General features: G+C 33.6%; 1 protein-coding gene across 3 annotated transcripts in view; it reads left to right on the forward strand.

Annotated features, from left to right (window-relative positions):
• The window catches only part of TLK1 (tousled like kinase 1), a 143,593-nt gene that overhangs the window by 105,724 nt on the left and 18,704 nt on the right, over window positions 1–19,165 (forward strand). For all 3 annotated transcript variants that reach the window (XM_059167060.1, XM_059167062.1, XM_059167061.1), the window contains 2 exons: window positions 5,237–5,303; window positions 17,607–17,704. In XM_059167060.1, the coding sequence (XP_059023043.1) occupies window positions 5,237–5,303; window positions 17,607–17,704 (165 nt within the window). The remainder of the gene's footprint in view (window positions 1–5,236; window positions 5,304–17,606; window positions 17,705–19,165) is intronic.

Consider the following 19,165-nt stretch of genomic DNA (forward strand, 5'->3'; position numbering starts at 1 on the left):
CAGCTCCTTGTCTTTTTGTTGTTGAATTACAAGAGTCCTTTATATATTCTAGATACTAAACCCTTGTCAGATATATGATATGTAGATATTTGCTCCCATACTGTAAATTGTATTACTTTTTTGATAATGTCTTTTGATTTTATTTTAATTTATTAAAATTTTATTGTTTTGTTTTTTGCTTATATTTTTGGTGTCAAATTTAGGAATCCTTTACCAGATCCATGGTCTAAGACATTTACCCCCGTGCTGTGTTTTAAGAATTTTCTAGTTTTAGTTCTTATATTTAGATTATTGATCACTTTTTGGTTAATTTTTTATATAGAATGAGATAGGGGTCCAACTTCATTCTTTTGCATGCGGTTATCCTGTTGTCCCAGTACCATTTGTTGAAGAGATGATTCTTTCCCCCATTCAGTGGTCTTGGCACCTTGTCAGAAATCAACCGGCCATGGATATCTGTACTCACTTCTATTCCTATAGAATAGTTATAACTATATAACTATCCTATAAAATAGTTACTATTCTATTATCTTTATGGTAGTAACTGTTTTTTGTTTTTTATTTCTTTTTTAAAGATTTTATTTATTTGACAGACATAGATGAGAGGCAGGCAGAGAGGAGGAAGCAGGCTCCCCGTGAAGCAGAGAGCCCGATGTGGGGCTCAGTCCTAGAACCCTGGGATCATGACCTGAACCAAAGGCAGAGGCTTTAACGTGAGCCACCCAGGTGCCCCGGTAGTAACTGCTTTAATGACCGTAACTTTATAGTAAGTTTTGAAATAGGTAGTGGGAGTCCTATAACTTTGTTTTTTCTCTTTCAGTGTTGTTTTCTTTTTGAGACCCCTTTCAACTTTTTTTTTTCCATTTTAATAAAATGGGTCATTTGTATTTTGATTAGGATTATATTGAATATATGGTTGGCTTTGGAGAGGATTGCCCTCTTAACAACATTAAGTCTGCTAACCCATGAACATAGAAGTCTTTTCATTTCATTAGTTTCCATTCATTTCCTTAACACTGTTTTGTAGTTTTTAGTATATAAGTCACTTCCTAGGTTAAATTTATTTCTAGGTATTTTACTCTTTTGGATTCTCTTATAAATGGAATTATAGTCTTAATATCCTGTTTAGATTTTCATTGCTGATGTATAGAAACACAACTGATTTTTTGTGGGTTGATTTTGTACCCCCAACTTTGCTGGTTTATTAGCTGTGGTGGTGGTTTTTTCTTCATTCTTCGAGATTTTCTGTATCTAGAGTTATGTTATCTGCAAATAGAGATAGTTTACTTCTTTTCTCATTCTGATGCATGATGTTATGTTTCTTTTTCTTATTTAACCTCTCTGGTAGGACTTCAGCACAATATTGAATAGTAATGGTGAAAACATCATTTTCTTATTTCTCATCTTAGAGGGAGAGCTCTCAGTCCTTCACCTTTGAATATGATGTCACTTGTGGGTTTTTAATAAATGCCCTATATCATGTTGAGGAACTTCTATTCCTAGTTTTTTGGGGGGCTTTTCAAAGGCAGACTAGTCTCGTGTGCCACCCTCCCTCATGTTAAAAATCTAATCCTCAGTGGATAGCTCATAGCTTAATGTTCAGTAAAGGTTTGCTAAATTATACAAATAAATGGGCTTGCTAATTTTTTTTCCTTAAGTGCCTGTAAAAGTCTTATTTACCATAGATTGCATTCCTTAACTTTGAGACTTCAGGTTAATTTCCTTTTTAAACAGAAGGTCTTTAAAGAATTGATTATCAGATTTGTTGGAAATGAATATTCCCTGTTTTCTGTTATTTATATTAGTTACTTCTATTACAGTCATCTCACATTTCTATCAAACTATTGTAAAACAGTTCTTTGGATTAAAAATAAAATCCTCATCCATTCAGACTCATTATAGAAAATTATCAAGAGTTAATAAGTCTTATGTTTGAGGTTTATATTTCTTGGCTTTTAAAATAAAGTTTTATAGGGGTGCCTGGGTGGCTCAGTTGGTTAAGCTACTGCTTTCAGCTCAACTAAGATCAAGCCCTAGTTGGGCTTCCTGCTCAGCTGGGATCCTGCTTCTCTTTCTCCCTCTGTCGCTCCCCCTGCTTGTACTCTCTGGCTCTCTCTCTCTGTCAAATAAATAAAATCTTTAAAGTTTTATGTAAACCACTTTAGGAGTTTTAGTGTGCCCCTATATAAGCACACATGTGTATTTTTGAACATAATCATTCAGGCTGTAATATCAGATACGATTCATATATGGAGGAATTAGACTTAATCTGTGAATAAAAGACTTGCTAGGTAGTCTAACCAACAGACTTGCTTCAAAGTGTAAATTTTTTTAGGGTCTTAAGAACTCGTCATAATAATTATGTAGCAATTGAATGCCATTAAAATTAACATTATCCTAGCTTAGCTCTTTTCATTCTTCTTTTTTTTTTTTTTTTTTTAAGATTTTATTCAGGGGGAGGGAGAAGTAGGCTCCCCATTGAGAAAGGAGCCTGGTGATTCGACTTGATCCCAGGACCCTAAGATTATGACTTGAGCCGAAGGCAGACACTCACGTGACTGAGCCACCCAGACATCCCTCTTTTCATTCTTTTAAGAGGACGGGCCTCAATTAATTTCTAAATTATCTATCCATATTATCTAAATTTATATATTTTTTCATTTTCACATATTTTACATTTTATGTAAAAAACATTTTTCATTGATGGGAATAGATAACAGAGATATCTTAAAATCTCTAATATATGTCAGATATATTAGAGGAAGGAAATGCAGAGAAATGTAAGAAATGTCTCTTTGCTGTTTTGAGGTTTGCTTTCTATTTAGTGAGACGAGAACCTGGGATAGGAATTCTTAAACAGAGAGCTGTAAACCCCCAAATTTATGTATATATGAAATTTTCTAGAGAGATTTATTTTTATAAATTCCTTTAGATTATTTTCAGATATCCACGATTATAAAATAGTAAGAATCACCACCTTAGAAATTGAGTAGCCTAGTATTTAGTACTTTCTGCAGATTTTGCTTATAACTTCTTCAAAACCAAGCAGAGAGAAATTTCTTATTTTAAGCTTAATAGTACTTACATTAGTAGTATTTATTTGAAGCTTATTTGAAGCTTATTAGTAGTTACAGTAGTAATCAAAATGCCGGAAGTAAATAGCAAAGTTCTGCTGATGATGAACGTTACCATTTATCTTTAGTGAGAATTGTATGTGTTTAATATCAGGAGTACATCTATAAAATAATGCTCTGGGGTCAAAAATTTTTAAATCCATGAAGAATTATCACTCTACTAAGAAAATTTGGGAAAGAAGTATTTGTATGCATTTGCTTTAGCTATAGGGACATGGATGATTTGAACTGCAACACAGCATACCAACAACTAGAATTAAGTGTTATTAAATAGCAAATATGCATTACATTATGCTATAAGATTAACCAAATAATATCCAAAAACTAAATCATCTTGGAACTAATTGATATTAATTAATTTTTAACTCACAAGAATAGTAGCTGTTGAAAACTATACCAACTAAACACAACAAAATATGCTTAGTTCCAAATGACAGAAATTCCCAGCCATCTGCCTATGTAAGTGCTTTGCAAGTTTGCATGAGAGCCAGACTTCTTAGGAAAATGCAGTTTCAAAAATTTTAGGAAACTCAGATTGCACCAAATTTTCATTGGTGGCATATATGCCTGTCCAGAAGCTATTTGCCAAAAATTCCTATAGCTTTTATTAGATTAGTTGAGATTTTATCCATTTTACTTTCTAAACTTTTTAACATCACCTTTCCCTCTTCCTTTTACTCCATCTATAGTCACACTATAACACTTCTCTTAACTTTACTTGGAGCATCTTCTGCAACTATCCACTGTTGCTGTATTTAGTATAATAAAATCCAGCAGTGGTATTAACCTAAGGCTGCGTAAACAGGTTTAATTTTAAATTTTTCACTCTTAAGATGTTTCTAGTGGAACACTAACTGAATTTCTTGGAGCTTTTTGTTTGTTTCCTTTCAATACCGTTTCATTAGAAGTAGTAAATTTAACTACTGTCTAGCTAAAGGAGAATAACATTTATACTAAATGTTGCTGAGGGACCTGAATAAATATAAATAAATCATACCTAGGTTAGGAGTTTTGCCAAATACCCCCAGAACACATGAGTAAACAAACAGTTTTGATAAAAGCAGTTCTTTCAGTGTGGGGATATAAAATGGAAGTTGTTTTACTGTTGAGTGTTTTTTATCAGAAAAAAATCTTTTTTTTTTTTCAGGAAATGTTATAAGTGTTTATGTTTTACTATGGTTCTACATACATTAAACTAGTTATATATGAATATTTGAAATTAATAAAATAAACATAAAATACTTTGAAGATTTAAAGTCTTATGTCTATTTATAAAGAATTCGGTGCTTTGACTATAGTTTTAGCATTCCTTTTCCTCACTAACACATGGAAGCAGAAAAAAAATTTTCCTATTTGTTCCCTTTTTAAAAAAAAAAACAAAAAACAGTACCCAATTGGACTGACCTTCTTCATAGTAATTTTCTAGTACTCTTGGAGTAAAATGAAATTCATTCCTTAGTCTGGAAGTCCATATAGAAGCTGACCCCTGCCTGCCTCTCCTACTGCTCTCTGGTTGTGAGCTTACATTTTTTTCTCTTCTTACAGTATGCCAGCCTGTGTCCATCTTAGCATCCTTGCACTTGCTGTGACTTATGTCTGGAACATAACTCACCCAGGTTCTCTTGTTGTCTTTTAGATGTTTAGATCAAGACCACCTCCCTAACACTCAGTACAAAGTAGTGTAATACAGTGCCATTCTCGTACCACCTTTGTTTGTTTTCTTCATAACATTTATTGTTATTTGGGATTATTTTATTTATTTATCAAATTGTTTCATTTCTGCCGCCTTAGTGGGACTGTAGAGTGTAAATTCAAACTAAAATGAAGGGAGAAAATGTCTTTTTCATTGTACCCTTAAGGCTGAAATTCTAGAACATCACTTAATACATAGCACTCATATAAATAGTTGCTGAATTTATGAATTGTTTCATCTGTAAGTATTAGGTGTACTCTGAAGAATATTTGTAAAGAACTTTTGGCTTATTTTGGGCTAAATGTTGTCAGGATTGTAGTACTTCCACTTATTTACCTTCTTTTGCTGGTTGTTAATAAATAATAACTATTAATCTTAATATCTAGAATTACAATTTCATTTTTGACAGGTTGACTTTGGCAGAATATCATGAACAGGAAGAAATTTTCAAACTTAGACTAGGACATCTCAAAAAGGTATGTGAAGCATATGCTGAATTTTTAGTTTGTTACCAGAAGTTGTGGAGAGTTTGTATTATAAGTCTTATTGGAGAAGTCATCTTAAGAGAGAAAGAACCCTGAGTTTAGACCAAAAAAAAAAGGGCCATTAAAGTTGTATTTTTAAGTTGTATATATTAAAATAACATTCCTTTACTTGTGGCAGCTTACAAACATCGAGATGCTGATAATACCATGTCCCTATAGTGGAGAAATAACTCCTGGCCAGACTTTCAGGGTCTTAGAATTACTGTCTTTAAATACTATTTTTGTAATAATGCTTCTTTTTTAACGTGAAATGTAAATTTATGAAATGTAAATTTCCATATTGTTTGTGTCCATTTATAATAAACTGAAATAATTATAAATTAGTAACAAACTTGTTTCTTTGGCTTAACTTTTAAGCTATCAAATGTTTGATAAATGTTTCAATTAATTTATGTACATTGGCAAGTTTAGAGGAACCTAATCATTAGTAATAGTATGAAGTCATATAGTTTATCAAAATGTTGTTCTATGTTATTAGAGTAAATTTTTGTAATGTATTGCTTTGTACTGATTTGTAAACTGTGACATTGTAATCAGTTTATTGTTTTTACAGTTCACATTTTTAGTTCAAACCATTTCTAATTAATGATAATTTTTCCCACTCAAATTGAAGTTACTGACAGATGTAAAATTCTTTTTTTTTTTTGACCCACTTTTTAAATTCTGCTTTTTATCACATTACTTACATATTTTTTAATAGGCTGAACAGTCGCTAAAATTGAGTGAGTGAATTAATCGGAGCTAGATAGTTTCAGTGAAGTTGTCTTCCTAGGATGGGGTGAGGTAGGACAGAAAAATCCATTCATTCTTTGGCAGCTGCTATCATACTGTGTACTGTTTTGTTTTTTGGAATACTATGAAGGTGCTTTAGATCCCTGCCATTCAATTACAGGGAACAGAACAAAATTATAAATGTATGTGTGTGTATGTGTGTGTGTGTGTGTGATTTGCATTACTGTTTTTCATTGTGTCATATCTCTCTATGCCCCTACTCAGAAAAGTTTCAACCCCAAACTACTTTAACAGTAAATTCTAACATAATTTATTCTGGTCTCTCTTTTTTATTTAAAGGTGTATTTTGTTTTGTTGTAATTAGTATTTTTCCTGCTCTTTGAGATACAGTAAACAACATCAGTCTATCCTCTGTAACAGATGGAGTTGTAATGGGACTCTTGAAGGATTTTATAGTACAGAATTAGTACCAGTATTTGTGTGTCCACCTAAGCTATTTTGATAATGAACTCATAGAGACCTGTGTTTGAGATGTCCCCATAAAGATTTATAAATTATTTTCTAACCAGCCTTTCATGATAACGAGACACATAAATGGGAGGGTTATTATTTTCACATATAATAATTTTAAATTATTCTTTTTAGTGATGAGATTTTACATGTGTATATTATATTTTATGAAAACCTGTTATATAAAATCTAAAATTATAAAGCAGTTAAATTAGGAATTAGTCATTTTATTAAAAAAAAATTCAGTTTTTGAAAAGCTTCTGAGAAGGGTTTCCTTTGGTATTGATTGGTTGTGCTTGGTTGATTTTAAAGCTTTCCTGGTACTTTAAAAATACTCGGTTTCTCTGAAACACTTCTGTGTAAGTATTCTAAAGTAAGGTATACTTAAATGTCTAGATAACTGTATAAACACTTGCAAGCTGTTGCAGAACACTAAGCTTTCACTTCTAACCTCCATATTAGCCTCTTTCCCTATGTTTAACTTCTCCGTTTTTTAATTTACTCATTCTTTTAATAACTGTCCCCTCCATAATCTTTTTCCTGTTTTATTTTTTTCAGCTTTTATCAGATTTACTGAGCAGCTCTAAATTTCTAACTTTATCTTCTTAACCTGTTTACAATATTACTTTTTTTGACCAACATCATGGAATATTTTGGAAGAGTGGATAAACTACTAATGCTGAAATATGCTCTCATGTCTTGAATTCTCACATTTTCTTTTAAGAAGCTATTTTGGGTGAGAAGAATGAATGTATTATAAAGAAAGTTGTTGGTAGTACATGCAGGGAACAAAATTGAGTTAAGTAGTGTCACCTTAGAGCACAAATAAATACCAGTTGCCTGCTTACCACTGTATATTAATTTTTGAGTGGCAAAATTAAATAGTAAACATTAAGTCACGTGTTTTTAAAAGTAACTTATTTGGCATTCTAAAGCACAGTTGGAAAATAGGCCACTAAAATAGGTCATTCTGTTTTCTAAAAAAGTAGATTGAATACTTTTAACACATAGAGAACAAGCTTCAGTTAAGAGAAAAGATGTAATCACCTCTCTTATCAGCTCCCTGTGCTCCTGGGTTTATTAAGCTGGCATGAACCGTACCCAGCTTATAACTATATAGTTTCTACCGTAGGCTGGTTCTGATACGTGAATATTTTTTTTTTTTTTAAAGATTTTATTTATTTATTTGACAGAGAGAAATCACAAGTAGGCAGAGAGGCAGGCAAAGAGAGAGAGAGAGGAGGAAGCAGGCTCCCTGCTGAGCAGAGAGCCCGATGCGGGACTCGATCCCAGGACCCTGAGATCATGACCTGAGCCGAAGGCAGCGGCTTAACCACTGAGCCACCCAGGCGCCCTGATACGTGAATATTTTAAGGTCCTTGTAACCTGCACAGGAATTAACCTATACTATGTCAGCTTAGGGTTTAGTTTTGGAGCCTGGCATACTCTTGGTCTCTTTCTCTCTCCGTCTTTAATAAAAACTCTTAAAGTTCAATAGAATTGTTAGAGTAAATTTGTGGGCACCAAAAGAGAAAACTTCTTTCATTGAGGGAAGTCCATGATGTTGGACATAATGAGACTAGAAGTCCTGTTTACTTTTTCTTGAAATGAAGAATTTATGTTGTACTTTGTGTTTTATAAAGATTATCATAATAATTGAATAGGTAAACTGAAATATGAAAAGGTATATTTGCCATTGAATAAATCATAAAGTTCAGTTCACATCTTGTGTTATTCTGCAGGGTTAGAAATATAATAAATCCAAAGCTATTAGTAGGGTAGAGTAAGGAATGAAAGTTTAAGCAAAAGCCTCCAGTAGTCCTTGGTTAACATAAATAGATGTTTGGGGGGCTTAAGGGCGTATTAGTTTTGTTCTGAGATTAGAAAAATCACTCTGCAGCATGACTGTTTTTTAATATATCAAGAATTCTTTAATATTTTCAGTTACTCTTTTTAACAAATCATTGCTTACTCATTCACTAAATAAATGATTGATTTACTTCAGACTTTGCCTGATACAGGCACGATTCAGATTCCCATTTCAGGAGAATTACATGATACTACCTTTCACAGACTTTGAAGTTTTAACCATTCTGGAGTGAACATTAATGTTAACTTTTTGAATGCCAAGATTTTCTCCCTATGTTTTGTCAAAATTAATAACACCCGTAACCTCCAAAGCCAGACCTGAAACTTTTCCACTCCCGTTTCAGTGGTGGTATCTATATACTTACTCCTTACTACTCGGTTCTTCTGTTGTACACAGACAGCAGGTTGGTTCTCTGTATTCAAAAGAAGTAATCCACACACAGTCATTTTTGCATATGTCTTAGCATAGTGGTGGTGTTTGCTTTTTGTTTGTTTAGAAACAAACAAACAGGCTTCATTTTCATTGCAGATAAAGGAGAGCAGTTAAGTTTTTCACACACAAATACTCTCTTTGCCTCACATATTATTTTCCTTGAGTATTGTTAGTGACTGTTTTATCAGCTAGAATATTTCTTATTAGCTGGTTTATTGCTTTTCGCTCTAAATTTATTTTTAAAGGTCAATAGAAAAAGCACATTTTTAATAAAAACTATAAATGCTCTCTAAAATAATCTTGCCTTTTGTGTAGCTTAAGGATTTAAAAGAATAGAACAGAGAAGAGCTATAAATATAAAATATGTGGAGACTATGCAAATTATTCCCAAAACAGTTTAAAAAAATAACTTTGGCAATAGTTATGTACAAACTTAACCAGTTATCCCCTATTAAAAGCTTGTAGTGGCAGCGGGAATTATTTTCTGTCTTGAAAAAGTTGGCTCTTCGAGGCAAGGCTACTGACTATCCCATTTTATGTACCTGTGCCACATGTGGAATCTGTGGACTTAAGGAAATTAACAATTTCTGTGCCAATTAGCCTTTATGGTTGATCCTGTTTTGATACCAGCCTTTGATAGATTCTTGGTATGGGAATTTATTTTTTTGATGTGAGGCGTTCTGCTGGGTGCTTGTTTTTTTATAGTTCACATCATTATTCTGGAATTGCAGAAAACTACATGGATATGCTTTTCTAGGATTATTACTAAATTAACACATATAACTTAAAAAAAAAACCTGCAAAACCATCATCCTCGTAATAGATTCTCTCTGTAGTCAGTATTTAAATGACAAAAGTTAACCATCTTAGTATCCCAAAATGATATGAGGAAGTAAGAATTTTGAAAGTTAAAGGACTACTAACCATGTCTTGCCTCTGCTGTTACTCAAGTGTATGATGGGAACAGCATGCAGGTGTGTGTTGCTCTTTATTTAGTCTTCAAGTTTTGTCACTTTTTAGATTTAAAATATTTGATCAGCTGAAGAAAATAATGCATATAAAAAATTTGACATCTCAGTATGGAATATTAAGCAGTGTTAGTAGGGATTGGCCTTAATGTATGTGTTTTGGGTTGTGTGTATGCATGAGAGGGAGAGAGAGAAAGAGAAAGAGTGAGAGAGAGAGAATTTTAAGTCCTGAGTATAAGTGCTAGAAGATTTTTTTGAAAAACATAACCAATTTGTAATTGAAACAGGATTAGTCAAGAATCATCAACACCAACACAAATGTATCTTGCAGACCGAAGGAATCAGCTAAACAATTTGCAGTCATCTCAGTCTCTACTAAAACAAAAATCACATCCAACATGCCACCTGACACCATTTCTTTCTCTCTCTCTCCTTTGCTCCTTGCGATGTGGCATTCATCTCTCCCTGTGCCTCCGTTCTGAAGAGATAACAGTATAGCAACAACTCTGCCATTGAAATCCTGTTCTCTGACCGATATTGGCATCTGCAAAGAGAAACAACCAGTAACAGGCAGCAGCAGCATCAGTATTAATCTTCCATGATGAAATCTTTACAGGTCAAGAACAAGCACACAGCTCTTTTTCTCACTCCTTCACAGTGGACCATGCAACTAGTTGAAATGGAAGACAATGGATTGTCTACAAGCCTTTTGAACAGTGGAGAATACAGGGCATTGGTTTTAGGTGAATTGACCCCCAAATATTCTTGAAGTTTGATATCTCCTTTGGTCTTTCTTTCTAGAATACCATTGTCATCTGATTTATCAAATTCTTAGTATAACCACAAAGAATAAGTTTGCTTATGACATTTATTGTCACTTTAGGTTTGAATAAAAATATGAAAATAATGAACAGTATAATTCTAGAGGGCTTAATCTCTAAATCATGTGCTCACCTTTATATTCGCAGCCATGACTGGAAGAAATCTCTTGGGAATTCTTCTCTTAGTTAAAGCCATTCATATTGTACATTATATTTCTCTAGAACATAAGAAAAGATGCTACTCGTATAAGACAGTAGTTTTCAGTGAAAATACACTGTAGTAGAAGAGGTCATGATTAAGCCCATGTTATGAGGTGCCTGATTTCTTGGCATGTTTGAGCAAGAAAAGTGCCAAGAAGAGTGTTCGAATTCTAAACTTAACATTCTGTACTTAACTACTGTTTCCCATTTAAAAAATGAGTAGTAGTCTATAAAAGATGACTGCTGAGAGAATATGGGACTGGCTGTAGATAGGAAGACTCCCAGTGTTCATATTTTACCTCCTACTCTTACGAATCTATAAACCTTACTTGCTCTGTGTGTCCCCATTTGCAGTCATACATCTTAATTTGGCAGTTGATTTTCAATTACCAAAAGAAAATTTAGAGGTAAAATGTGTTGTGTGTCTATAATTAATATTAATTAATTAATATTAATCCAGTTGTTTTATAGGTAATGGAGTTTTTTTAATTTTAGAAAGAATTTTAGAAGTCATGTTAGCCATTGGTTAGAGCAGAGTTCAATTCATGTTTGTAAATTCAGTCTAGAGATCACTGTTTCACCAAAAAAGAAAACAGTTGCTTGGCCACTGGCCCTTCCCAATCAGAACTATAGCTTTTACCATTTACAGTTGACCCTTGAACCCCCGAGTGCACAAAACCCTCATATAACTTTTGTCTCCCCAAAAACTTAACTACTAATAGCCTACTCTTAACCAGAAGACTTAACCAATAACATAAGCTGTCAATTAACACAAATTTTCTATATTAAACATATTATATACTCTATTTTTACAATAAAGGAAGCTAGAGAAAAATGTTATTAAGAAAATTATGAGGAAAATACATTTACAGTACTTAAATTTGTTGGAAAAAATCTGCCTATAGGTGGACCCGTGCTGTTTAAATCCATGTTGTTCAAGGGCCACCTGTATATTCATGTGCGTCAAGAGAGTCCAGAAGACTTAAGTTTTTTCCATCATTGTGTAGAAGGTTAAATCTTTTCACACTTAAAAAAGAAAAATCTACCAATCCACGCAAATCCTGAGGAAGGTTCAGAGGAACCAGCCAGTGTGGAGGACTACAATGTGCTGTAAGGCATGATGCCCGTGTGTGCCATGGTGTGGTGTCAGCATCTTGCTTCGTGTTTAACGTCAAGGAATTTCTAATATAGCAGCTGTAATTTCTTTTTCAAGAAGTGTACTAAATATTTAAATTTTGCCAGTCAGTTGAATTGTTACATTTATTTGCTACTGGAAAGGGTTTTATTTTGTCTTGTTCTAATAGAATGGGGGAACTGACAGAATCAAAACCTCCCTATTTTAACAGTTATTCTCAGGGGTTTTAATGTATGTATTTATGCATTTGAAGAGAATAAAATACCACCCCTACCTTCACACCCTCCCCCTGAAAAAAGAAGGAAATGAAGTGTAGAGAGAAGAACACATTAAGGTTCTAAAATAATTATCTAAGCCAGTGAAATACATCTGAGGGAGACAGTATGCTCCCATCAGCAATAACCAGCTCAGTGATTGTAGAGGGGAGTAGAGGGAGCATGTAGTTACGTAGTTAGGAATGAGCTCGCCCCCCAACCCCAGGAATTTCATAATTTTTGTCCCCTCTCCTCCTCTGACCCAGTTTTCTATTTACATAATCATACAAAACAGGGTTATGGTCAATTGTTTCAAAACTGATCTCTGGAAGTTCACACTTGGTTTTATCTGTGTGGGTGTTTTTGCTTTGTTGATTGGTTGGTTCATATTTCTAATGGTTCATATCTCATATCCACATTTAAAGTATTTGAAAGCATGTAATAGAAATAATCTGGGGACATACGACAGGGATAAAGATTAAGTAAATTGTTAATGATTTTCTTTTTAATTCTTTTTTTCTGCACGGCTCTTTCTCTCCATTAGCTTTCAATAGTGCCTTTGTGAATTTCACCTTTCATTTTCCTGGTGATGAACTTTTAGAATGACATTATAGTTTATGAAATTAAAAAATTTGAGGACCTATGGATACCACCTTTTGAGGGATTAATATTGTTCATATTACTAAAATGAATATGGAGTTAAACTTTTTGAAACCTCATTCTGAACTAGTTTTCCTAGACTGAGTAATGTGACAGTGCTGTTGAATAGACTGTTGGAAGTGATACGCTTTTCTCTTCTGCCATCTTCAAAATATACCATACAGAATTTCTTTTTTACCAATTCTCATTCTCAAGCTGAGAATGATATATCAAAATACTTTCTATCTTATCTTGGCTTTATAGAAAAACAGCTCTTCGAAACTGAGGGGTTTTTGTGGATATAACATGTAACATACTCAAAATTTGTTAAAGAAGTTTAAACTAGTATGTTTAATTCTTTTCAGGGAATATATCAGTTTTACATGTGAAGATGCATTTTATAATTCTGTAAGCTTTATAGCTTTAATGCCTACACACCCCACCTTTCTTCTAGTAGTAGTTGTTCTAAAAATCGCCGTTATGGGAAATGCACTGAAATCGACCTAGCACTTTTAACCTGGCATTTTACAGAGATTCTATATTACTGTTGCTGACTTTTGGCTTAGGAAGTCGAGCCAAGGGGATATTAAGTTGCCACAAAAGACTTAGCTTACAAATACAAAGCATTTTTATGTCAAACTTATGCTGAAGGACAAACCATTTTGGTTAAGTTGCTGTGGAATTTGCCTTCCATATAAATTTTTTAAAGTTAAAAGTCTTGGGAGGTGGTGTGTTTTGCAGGGTAAGCAAAGAGGCAGTATTGAGATCTGTTGTTGTATACTTGTATGACGGGTTTTAATTCAGAATATTAAGAGCTTATTTTAAAAAATACTGTTAGAATAGCTGTAGTGTATACGGTTAAATTGTCCATTGCTGTATCTTTCTGTTTAAACAGAAAAGAGCTGTTTCCTTTTACCAAATGTGATCTCCAAAACCTACCTCTCTCTCTCACTCAAAAGTCTGTTCTTTTTTTTTTTTTTAAAGATTTTATTTATTTGACAGAGAGAAATCACAAGTAGTCGGAGAGGCAGGCAGAGAGAGAGAGGGAAGCAGGCTCCCCGCTGAGGAGAGAGGCCGATGCGGGACTCGATCCCAGGACCCTGAGATCATGACCTGAGCCGAAGGCAGTGGCTTAACCCACTGAGCCACCCAGGCGCCCCCAAAAGTCTGTTCTTACACATGTTTCTTCTTCTGCTTTAACTTCTCAGCTAGTGGATGACTCAAGGATTGAAATTGGTATTCTTAAGCCCCATCTATCTAGTTGGATTCTCTCTCTCGTATTTTAGTAATCTGGCCTAGTTTTGCCATGGGTGTGAGGATTCCATTGTATATAAACTCAGGTCAGTTGTGAGTCTGGGTTGCACTTGGTTCTCCTGAGCCCTCTGAAAATGATTTATTTTGAGGACAGCCCAGAGATTAATGCTGATCTCAAGCAAGGAGAGTGTAGTCTACAGGATAGATCTTTGGAAATGACTGCACTAAATGTAGATCTGTTGATAAGACTACTGTATTCTAGACTGTTGAATCCTGGGGCCATACAAAAACTGGGCTTTGCCTCTTTATGTAAAGAGGCTCTATTGTCCTGATATTTGCCTGAAAGTATGTGTATTAATCTTTTGGGCTACCATAACAAAATACTATAGACTAGCTATCTTAAACAACAGAAATTAATTTTCTCACAAGGTGGAAATCCAAGATCAGGGTATGTACAGCACAGTTCGATTTTTTTGTGAGGATATGTTTCTTCCTGTTTGTTTGTTTTCTTTAAGATTTTATTTATTTATTTGACAGAGCTCAAAAGTAGGCAGAGAAGCAGGCAGAGAGAGAGGAGGGAGCAGGCTCCCCACTGAGCAGATAGCCCGATGCAGGGCTCGATCCCAGAACCCTGGGATCATGACCTGACCCAAAGGCAGAGGCTTTAACCCACTGAGCCACCCAGGTGCCCCTTCTTTCTGGTTTTAGATAGCTGCCTTCTCAAGTCCTCACATGTCCTATTATCTGTACTCCCACAAAGAGGGGACCAGGTGGGGAGGGTAGAACTCTCTCCTCCTCCATATAAAGCCACTAATTCCACTATGAGGGCCCCACCTTCATGACCTAATCTAATTCTCAAAGGCCCCATCTCCAAATACCATCACAGTGAGCTTAAACATGAATTTGGAGGGAACACAAACCTTCAGTCCATAAGAGTATGTATGCTTTTTTTTTTTGCCCCCAGTGAGGTTTAAGAATTTCAGAATTAGCTTTCCCCCAGAAGTGTGTCACTTTTGTTTAAGGTTCAAGATGTGTGGAATAAATAATAAATTACAATATTGAAGATAAGATGTAAATGTATTTCACTGACTATAAAGGAGTTGTGTTTATTGGTATATAAGACTTGGTTATTCGGGGAAAAAAAAGTTCCTTTACTTGACATTTCCTCTTAAATACAGAGGATCCAGCTTTTTCCTTTTCTTTTTTTTTCCTTAGTGCTTCCGACATTTTGCTTATTTCCTGTGACCTTTATAATTCAAACCAAATGCAGCTTGCCTTTGCTTTTAGATTGTAAGATTTTATGGGACATACCTGTCATGTTTTATAGAGGATAAAAAAGTTTGCTTAACTGACAAAGACTTACATTCTACTTTCTTTAATGAGTATTTATTTTGCAATATTGGTTACTGCCATTGTATGGACCTCTGAAGATTACTAAAAAATATTAAACACATTAATTCTATCAACAATCTAGTTGATTCTCATAATTATGTATTTATTGACTCAGCAAAATTTAATTTCTATAAATTCTCTTTTGAAATAGTATCCACAATTTCAAATAAAAGTTAAATCAATTTATTTTTGTTATCCTAATAATTAGACATTGTCGGATATTTAAAATTCCACCAGCCTACCAAGTGTTTAGTTGTTTCCTACATGTGTGAGAATCAAATTAATGGCAAGTTTTAAGACCGAAAATGTTAGTAATACGTAAAGAAAGAGTTATCACATTGAGTGTTCTGTGGTATAAATGAATTTGAATTTTTCATACTCATGGACATACCTATATAACCAGTTTCTTATTCTACTTTATAGGTCTTTATAAATTAAGACAATTAAGCTGTGATTTGAGTCTTGTTCCAAATGTTTTTAATCTGTTTGCTGTCCTTGTGATGAATTTTCAATTATTTAATCCCTTAGACTATTTATTACTTTTTCTTTTTTCATTAAAATAAGAAATATTTGTGACTGAAGCTGTATTAAGAAATTTCAGTTAAATTAAGACCATCTGTTTACTGTATTTTAAAAAATCTTCCCAAAACTCTAGAAAGGTTTATCTTCATTTAAATTTACTGTGAACGTTTCTATTTATCATCTAATGCCTACTCCATATTAAATATCTCTGCAATAAGTAATAGTTGAGTTTCGTTTTCAAATAATAAAAATAATCTTAAGGGTCAAATGGAATACAAACAATATACTCAGATTGTTTTTTTTAATCTGCAAATATTTGTTTTTCTCTATCATACTTAGAATATTCCTTCAGTTTAAGCCTTAGATAAAGGTGTTACACCTTTTATACATGTCTCTGCTTTGGAATGAAATGATACTTATATTTTCAAAGTAAACTTTACAATTATTTTTTAGATAAAGGATTTTTAAAATAAAAAATCATTAAAAGGAGCTAATATAAAAAAATTTTTTAAAAAAGGAGCTAATATAATACAGATATGTTTAAGTGTAATATTCAGAAACAACTTCTGTTCCATGTAGTATAGATTTATAATGTTAGTGGATACACATTTAGGCCAAGGCAATTTGTATTTGTTGATTTACTCAACAGATATTCAGAAATATTATAAAATTGGGCATTTCAGAATTTTCCACCAAAATTTGGTATATCCTTGTCTGTCCCTTGTGAAGTATTCAGATTTATATTGACAAATCAAAGAGATGTATAAGGTGGGTGGTGGTTTATTTGGGGTCTGATTTTTTAAAAATGTTCTCAAAATTGTATATTTTGAGACATGAAATATATTTATCAAAATTTTCATATTAAATGTTAATTTCTTTAGAATTTGCCTAGAGCTGCTTAATAACTGAGGATCTACCACAGCTGTCCATATAATTTTTGTTTTTTGAGTCTGTAAGAGTGTAGGGGGATTTATCCTAATTGAGTGGTCAGATTGTTTTTGTGTGTGTGTGTGTGTGTGTGTATTTCAGACATTGTAAGGTTTAGAAATAATTAGTGATTCTGTCTTCTTCCTTTCTTCCTTTTTGACTATTATAAAATACCTTCATTTGTTTTGTATTATTAAATTATTCCCTCTTAAATTAAAATTGGGATGTACCAGAAATAAAATTTTCATCTCATTTTGTATTATAAATCAGCCTCAACTACCTTGCAGTCATTTTCAGTTTAGATATTATAAAAATAGATTTCTTGTAGTACAGAATAAAACTCAGCATCTCATTAGGTATAGATTTTCATGTGGAGGATGGTTTCTTGAAATAGGCTTTTGCCTTATCTCTTTCCATCTTTCACGCATTGAAAAGTGCACTTTGGTCTTTTAACTTAGTTGTACTTTATAATATACTGTTCTTCCCCTCACTGTAAAAAATTGATGCATGGGTAAAAATATCTTTTTTATACTGCAAATAAATTGAGCTTGTTATAGTCCCCTCTCTTCATTTTCAGGAAGAGGCAGAAATCCAGGCAGAACTTGAACGTTTGGAAAGAGTCAGAAATCTTCATATTCGAGAGCTGAAAAGAATAAATAATGAAGATAATTCGCAGTAAGTTATTCATAATATACAATTTTATGTGCTAAAAAGTCGGAGAGCATGCACACAATATTTTCTTGTTGGGGGGCTTCTCAGAACACTTAGAAAAAAATCCCAAGTCCTTCCCATGTTTAGAAGGCCTTTTGTGATCTGGTCTCTGGCCACCTCACCACCCCATCTCTGTCATCCTCCCTTCATTTATATGTTGTGCACAAGCTGGCCCCCTAGAACATGTTTATTTAGCACATTCCCATCTCAGGACTTTTATGCATGTCATTTCCTCTGCCTGAAGTGTTCTTTCTCTAAATATCTGAGTGGCTTACTCCTTGTTTCACTCCCAAGTGATCATTAGAGAGGCTGTCCCTAGGCCACCCTGGATAAGACAGCAGTCCTTGCCTCATTCCATCTCTTCTCTCAGTATCCTTGCCTTGCTTTATTTTTTCCTAGCATTTATCATTACCTGGAATTACAGATTTATTTTTCTGTTGATGTCTGTCTCCTCAGATTAGAATGTAGCTACATGAAAGCAGAGACTTTGTTTTATTTTTGCTATATCCCCAAACCTTAGACCAGTGCCTGGCACATGCTAGGCCCCAAATATTTGTTGACTGAATACCAAAGTAAATACTACAATAGTGAAGGAGGAATTGTTCCAACTAACAGTATTTCAGTAAGCCATAGTTGAAATTATTTCAATTTATGCAAAAACTGTAGAAGAAATAGAAGTTTAAATTATATCCTCTGTCTTTATCTTGCTTATCAAAATGAGTGCCATAGATAATAATGCTAACTCAAAAGGAGAGAAAATAACTGTGGACTGGTGGGAGCTTTATGAAGAAGACAGAAATTAACCAAGGCACTACTTGGGATTTAATTGATGTGAAGGAGGGGAAGAGTGTCTTTTTCTACTTTATCAAACTTGTGTCATTTAAAGCTTCATGACCTAATATGAAAGTCGCAGTTAGAAATGGCCAGTTTCTCTAATGAACGTTAAATATCTGGCTTAAAAAAGGGCCTATTATGATCATTTGTGTATGTATAATTCATAAATGAACAGATCCTTCCTCTGCATAAGGTGAATGAAATAATGTAGTTATGTACCAAATGAAAGTTCTAATAAAGAGGATAGGACAAAACTAATTTACAGTTGTCTCTTCTGAAAATTATGTTCAAACTTGTTTGTGGATATGAGTTAGCCCACTTGATGAAAATTAAGTGAATTGTTACAGCTTTTCATTTCACTTTAAAACCAAAGTTTTAAAGTGCCTCGCTGGCTCAGTCAGTAGAGTTTGCGACTCTTGATCTTGGGTTGTGAGTTCGAATCACATTGGGGTTTGCTTTACAAAAAAGTTTACTTTAAAAAAAGCAAAAAAAAAAACTTCGCAGAAATCTCTTCTATTAACAAGTTCTTCAAGAAAAGAAATTGCCAAAGGTTTATCCAATTGACTTTGAATAAAATAAAATATATTTACA

Source organism: Mustela lutreola, chromosome 3 (assembly GCF_030435805.1).
Source record: "Mustela lutreola isolate mMusLut2 chromosome 3, mMusLut2.pri, whole genome shotgun sequence".
NCBI lineage: Eukaryota > Metazoa > Chordata > Mammalia > Carnivora > Mustelidae > Mustela > Mustela lutreola.